This window comes from Nothoprocta perdicaria, unplaced genomic scaffold, assembly GCF_003342845.1.
Source record: "Nothoprocta perdicaria isolate Ctin4 unplaced genomic scaffold, notPer1 scaffold_44, whole genome shotgun sequence".
Lineage (NCBI taxonomy): Eukaryota > Metazoa > Chordata > Aves > Tinamiformes > Tinamidae > Nothoprocta > Nothoprocta perdicaria.
The window spans coordinates 2,257,735-2,263,802 of NW_020455688.1; the positions used below are offsets into that span (position 1 = coordinate 2,257,735).

Genomic DNA, 6,068 nt, shown 5'->3' on the forward strand with positions numbered 1-6,068 from the left:
GCCCCGCCGCGGCCATTGGGCCAATAGGGAGGGAGAGCGCATCGGTCGCCCCGTGACGTCACCGCGGGGCCCCGCCCCCTGCTGCCCTCCGCCCGGGATCTAATGGTGGAGAACGTGCAGGACCGGGCGCTCCGCCGCCCGCCCCTTGCGTCACCGGCCGTCCCGACCAATCACAGCGCGTTGAGCGCCGCAGCCCCGCCCCTCCCTCCCCGTGACCTCGCGGCACCGCCCCCGGGCACCGAGGCGCGGGTCCAATCAGCGGCGCGGGCAGCGGGGCGGCGACCCCGCCCCACCGGTCGTAATCCGCGCGGCCCCGCCCCTTCCCGGTCCCCTCCCCTCCCCCCTCCCGCGCTGCCCCCCGCCCCCTCCCCTCCCGGAGCGCCTGGCGGCGGGAGGCGGCGCAGTCGGGTCCGTGTCCGCGTCCGAGCCCGTGTCCGCGCGGGCGGCGGCGGCGGCTCCTGGGCGACATGGAGTGCGCGGCGGCGGGCGCCGAGTTCAACATCCTCCTCGCCACCGACTCCTACAAGGTGGGCGCCGCGCGAGGGAGGGGAGGGCGAGCGGGGGGCGCCGCCGCCGCCGGGGCGCCCCATCCGCGGGGCTGGCGGCGCCCTCGCTCCGCCGGCCTCTGCGCGGCGCCGGGACCGTTGGCCGCCGTTGGGGGTGACCGTTGGCCCGGGGGGCCGCCGGCCCGGGCAGAGCATCCCGCGCGGGGCGCCGCCGCACGTGCTGCCGCCGCGGGGCCGCGCGCGCCGGGAGCGCCGCCACCGGCCCCTCGCCCCGCGCGCACCGGCGCAGGCCCGAGCGCCGCCGCTGCCCCGCGCTGCGGCGGCGCGGCCAGAGCGGCTCCCGCACTCCCCCGGAGCCGGCGGGCTCATCCCCTCGGGAGCTGGATTTGCCGTGGCAGAGAGCGCGCTGGTGCCCCGARCAAAGCTGGAGTAGGAGCAAAGCTGGAGTAACCCTGCAGTCCGCCGTCTTTTATTTATCTACTTATTATTTATTTATTAAAGATCTGGGTATTTACTAAAGATMTGAGCACCTACGCACCTCCTTTTTGGACTCCTTCTGGGCAGAGGAGTAAAGAGAAGGGAAGTGGCCGGGTTTTACAACCGACTAAGGACCAAGGCGCAAGCCTGGGGAAGATGTCCTCATTGCTGACCTGTGTGGCTGCGTCCTTACCAGCTCCTCCTGCATGATGTTGGCGGTGTTTGATGCTACGAAAAGGCTTTACTTTTGTGAAGAATTTCTTAGTGCTTATTATTTGATGGAGCGTATGTTGAAAACATGTAATACRCTGATAAATCTTGAAGCTGTGCGGTCAGAGCATCTTAACACTGTTATTGAGGGCAAGGGAAACTGGTTTCAGTGCTGAGAGCACTCGCTCTCCAAGAGCAGTGGTTAAGTGCTCATTTCTAGGCTTGGTTCACRTGTGGAACGCCACTTTTTCCTCCATGTTTGAGACTAATCACAAGGAGGCCTTGCAAACACTACTGTCTGGAGAGCACAAAAACATGAAGCACCGTAGGCTTGGCTTTAAACAATATCCATTTTAAATCAGATTTGCATAGCGCTTTTGTTAACTTGGCTTGGGGTTTAGTAGCACGGAGGACTATGTTAGTRTATTAGTAGCACTGCTGTGACAGGTGAGACGTCTGCTTCACTCTTGCTTGTTATTTCAAATCAAAGGTGCTTGGGCAGCATTCTGTGAGTGGCAGAAATCTTAAAGAAGGCAAGTTAAAGGTCTCATGTCTTTCCTAACCCGAAACTACGTTTGCTGTGACAGTTTGGAGTATGTGCCCTTGTATTAAGAACAGTTGGAAGTGACTGCTTAGTCAGAGCTTTGTAGAGTGTCTCTTTCCCTATATGCTTTGTTCCCCATCTCAAAAGCTCTAACGGTGCTTTGAATGGTGCTTAAACAAGTAGCTTCTTATATCTTGTTAGGTAATGCAAGCAAACATCACTTATCTTCTCCCTGGATGATAAGATCAGTTCCAATCAATGAAACACACTCAGTGAAAGCACTTTTCAGTAACAGTTGCACTAAAATACCTGGTAGTTTGCAACATCAAACCTTTTTTTTTTTTTTTTTTTTTTATGCAGGAATTACAAAATACTCTGGTAATTTAAGAAAAAAAAAAAGGAGAGAATTGATCTTGCCTCTTTCTCTTTTTATAGATATTTTGGCCATATCCACAGTCCTTGTGTGTACAGTGCCATATGTAACGAACAAAATCAGAGGAGAAACTTGCATCTGTTTTCGAAAATACAGTTGGTGATTCTACTGCAGTAGATGGTATCCATACAAAGTAATGTCACTGACAAAAGTCACGTGGAACAGCTCGGAAAAAGAATTTGCAGGCTGTCCTAAGCAGTACTTCCCTGCTTCAGCAGCTGTCAATGAGGAACAAGTCTGGTATCTCAGGGTCATGTCTCTGGTAACTCCTAAGTCTGGGTCCGAGCAGCATTCGCTTCGGTGCTCGGTTCTGTGTTACTATAACTGGAATTTGGGGACAAGAGGAAATTGGTTGCTGGTCCTGTGTCTGTGCAGAGTTCAAAGACAAGCACAGTAAGAGCCACTAATTTGATGGCTAAGTAATGTTTTGTGGACAGTTAATCCAACGTGCCTTCCTTTTAAACCACCTTCCTATCTGCTCCATGATATTGATATAACAATATAAGAATTTTCCCAACATTTTTTTTTCTCCATCCTTCATCTGTATTCTTAAGTTTCAATTCCACAACAAGATGATCTCCCTGGGTACCAAACGCTGTCCCCTGTCCTCTTAAGACACCATTTTTCAAGAAAGTCAGCAAAATAGCAAGTGTTGTGCTTCCCAACCTATAGGATCCATGTCCTTCAGTTCACTCATACTCTTTCCTTTCTCTCTGATGCCCAGTGCTCTGGTACTCCGTGTTGTCAGATTTTCTTGTTTCTGCACAGGCAAAAAATCTTCAGAGTGTCAATAGTCTGACTCTGTGCTAGGATCAGCTGGGAGGATCAACTTAGGAGAACTGTCCTGCTCAACTGGAAGGTGTCAAGGACTGGTGTAAGTCAAGGCTTTTACAGATCTTACTGAGGTTACTGGACCTCCTGAGCATGTGCCTTGAAGCTCTATGCTCTCCTTCCCATTTTTCATCAAAATCAATTATCTTTTACCTGGTAGAGAGTTGAATGCTCTGAAATTTTTGGCCCAGGTTGGCCATGGCGTGAGCTGCAAGTGAGGAAGTATGATCAAAACGAGGACTGACGTTCACTAAAGCAGTAATTTTGCCTTTACCAGTAAAATCTATCACTGCTGCTTGGAATGTTTTGTAATTAAGCTGTAATAAGTTGCCGTGCAATTACCCTGGAGGAGGAGCTGACTTGCTATATGGACTATAAATGAGATCTCTTTTTGAATKCGGTACTTTCTGGATGCTTCAATGGGACTTAAAGGATACTTTTTAACATTGTGTATCTTGAGTTTAAAATATTTATCGTTTTGATGGATCTTTTTGGTCTGTGTGGATGTTAGAAGAACAGTTGCTTCCGTRTATGTGTATCCTCATGCTTCTGATAGCTTGTGTTTGTTTAGAAAGCTCTGGGTATGCAAAGGAAAGACATGAGCATTCKTTAATTTGTTGTGATTGATTAGTACTTAATGACCATAAAATATTCCTGYTCAGATGCAGTCTTCTAATTAAAATCTTTTGGTGAGGATGTAAATATGTTCTTGGATCTCCTGTGATGTTGCCTGTGGAAAACACTGGAAACTTCTGGACTGGCCTTCCTTACARTAAATGCTCATTGCTGTATCTAGGTCCAATATCCTCCACATTTTGACTTAATGCTCAAGTATTTAAGCCTTTTTTTCACTCTGTACTGTTACAAATCCCAAGTCATTGATCTAAAGAAATACACAGAATTCAAATAATTGTTAAGTTAATGGAAAGTCCCTCTCTTTTTTTTTTTCCAGTCAGTGCATGTTTTATTGTAGAAAAACTGATGTTTTTCCACGTTAATTAAGAAACAGGAAATTTGTAGCAATATGTGAAATAGTGCAGCTGACTTCACAAATGTGTAAACAGTAAACATAAGGCATTTTGTCATCTTTGTTATGATCATCTTGGATGCAAAACAGGAATTTTTGGTGGCAAAGAAATCTGTCAAAAAGAGTTACCTTTTTAAAAAACACTGTATGTTCTCTGAGCAATTCAGAATACCTTTAGTTCTAGTGCTTACTCTTGACCTTGTTTTTACAGCGAATGTGAATGTGGTCACTTAGAGCAGCTCTGCTGATATGTGCAACTTCCATAGAAATTCAGGTGCTTGCATCCTGCCCTCATTTTTCTTAGTACTGCCTGATATGTTAACTTTTTTCTTCCTCACCTCTGATGCCCTTATCTTTCATCCTATGTGTAAGAAATGGTGCATGGTGGTAAAACACATACATCAAAAACAGTGCAGTGGGATCAGCCTTCTGTTTTCCATAATCTGCATTAGTGTCTCCCTTTCATCTCATAAGAGCAGATATCTCCCCGTTTCCATTATTAGGTCTTTAAAAGTTTCTTATTCTGCATTTTATTTATTTGTGCTGTTTCAGGAAGCGTGCTGGAGGTCTCTGTAGAGCTACCTGTCTGTGGTAATTCAAAGCTCATTTATGACCACAGTAGTAAGATTTTACTTGATTTTTAATGGGATTTTTTGTTTGTTTTTTCACACTTGCTAGCAGGTGTCTTGCACTCACTTCCTATTGTTGTATGCTCTTGTTATTGACTTATTAAAAATTGATTCTTCTAGATTTCCTCCTGCATTCAGATAATCTCATCCTTTAACCCTACTGACTTTTGCTTTGGTTCTGCATTTCCATTTGGGCTTTGTAATTGCTTCGGTTACTGCAGTAGCTGCAGCTTCRCTCTTGAATAGAACTGCTGGTCCTTTCCACCCCCTCCAAGGGGGTCAGCAATTTGCATGACAACTACAGTGATGTCTCCTCCCAGTGAGGTACAGCTGAGAAAGCCTCCCCTTTGTTCCCAATCCAGTCTTCTCCTCTGGTGTTGACAGTGCTGTTCCCCTTATAGGTTACCACAACCTTTCCTTTCAATTGCTCTGTTGGCTAAACCTTTAGCAGGTTTAGAGACAGTCTTTCAAATCGTGGCATCTTTCCACTAGCATTTCAGAGAGCACTGAAATGGAATTATGAAATGGTATTAGGGCAGGTAAGGGGATTTTAGACGTGCCATGCRTATCCGTGTTAATGCCAGCAGCACAGCTCAGTATGTCATCATCCTACAGCTCAGCAGGTTGTATATGGGCAGGCAGATGTCCCATGTGCCTCAAGTACTAGTTCATTCAACAAGCTGTTCTAACCTTGCGTTAGCACTCGTTTTTATTTGGCACTTTTAATGGGCTAAGGCCAATTTTTGCACACCGTGGAATGGGATATTTCCCTTTTAGCCTACCAAAAGGGCTTGCACCGTAGTGACCAGCCTGTAAGTTGAGCCCTAATTACTCAATGCGCTGCYCAAAGTGCCCCAGCTGAGTGGCTGAGCTACCAGTCTCCTGGATGAGGCTCCCTCAGATGATTTTCCTCCTCCTCTTTGTGCTTCTGGCCATTCAGTGCCTAGGTTTTAACAGCTGAGTTTTCTTTTCTATACACATTTTGCACTAAAAATCTTTTAATATAATTTCAGAAAGTTCAAATACCATTAGAACTGGTATTATTACTTGCAGAATTTCAGTACAGGCGAAATCTGCTGGCCAGATATTTTGGGGTCTCCTGTTTGTCTTATTGACTTTTTTCCTTTTTCCTCTTGCTGTAGACAGGTCCTTGAAGCAACCTTCTCGTTATTCATGTTAAACATCTAGCAGACCTAGCTGAGCATCAGAAATGAGAAGGAACTTGGCTACACTYGAGTCCACTACCCACGTCAGACTTAGCTGTCGTATTTTCAAAGGGTTGAGAGGTATAGACTTTAATAACCTTTTAAAGCCATTTCATTAATATGGTTGCAATCTGTTGCATAAGGCAGCTTGTGGATTATAAGCATAGTTGTGTATGCTAGAAGTTCTTATCTAGCTTATAAAGTGT

General features: G+C 46.7%; 1 protein-coding gene across 1 annotated transcript in view; it reads left to right on the forward strand.

Annotated features, from left to right (window-relative positions):
• Positions 1 to 366: 366 nt before the first annotated feature.
• Positions 367 to 6,068, forward strand: part of NAMPT (nicotinamide phosphoribosyltransferase) — a 26,588-nt gene continuing 20,886 nt past the window's right edge. The window contains exon 1 of the mRNA XM_026046355.1: positions 367 to 527. Coding sequence (XP_025902140.1) covers positions 468 to 527 — 60 coding nt within the window. The 5' untranslated portion in view covers positions 367 to 467. The remainder of the gene's footprint in view (positions 528 to 6,068) is intronic.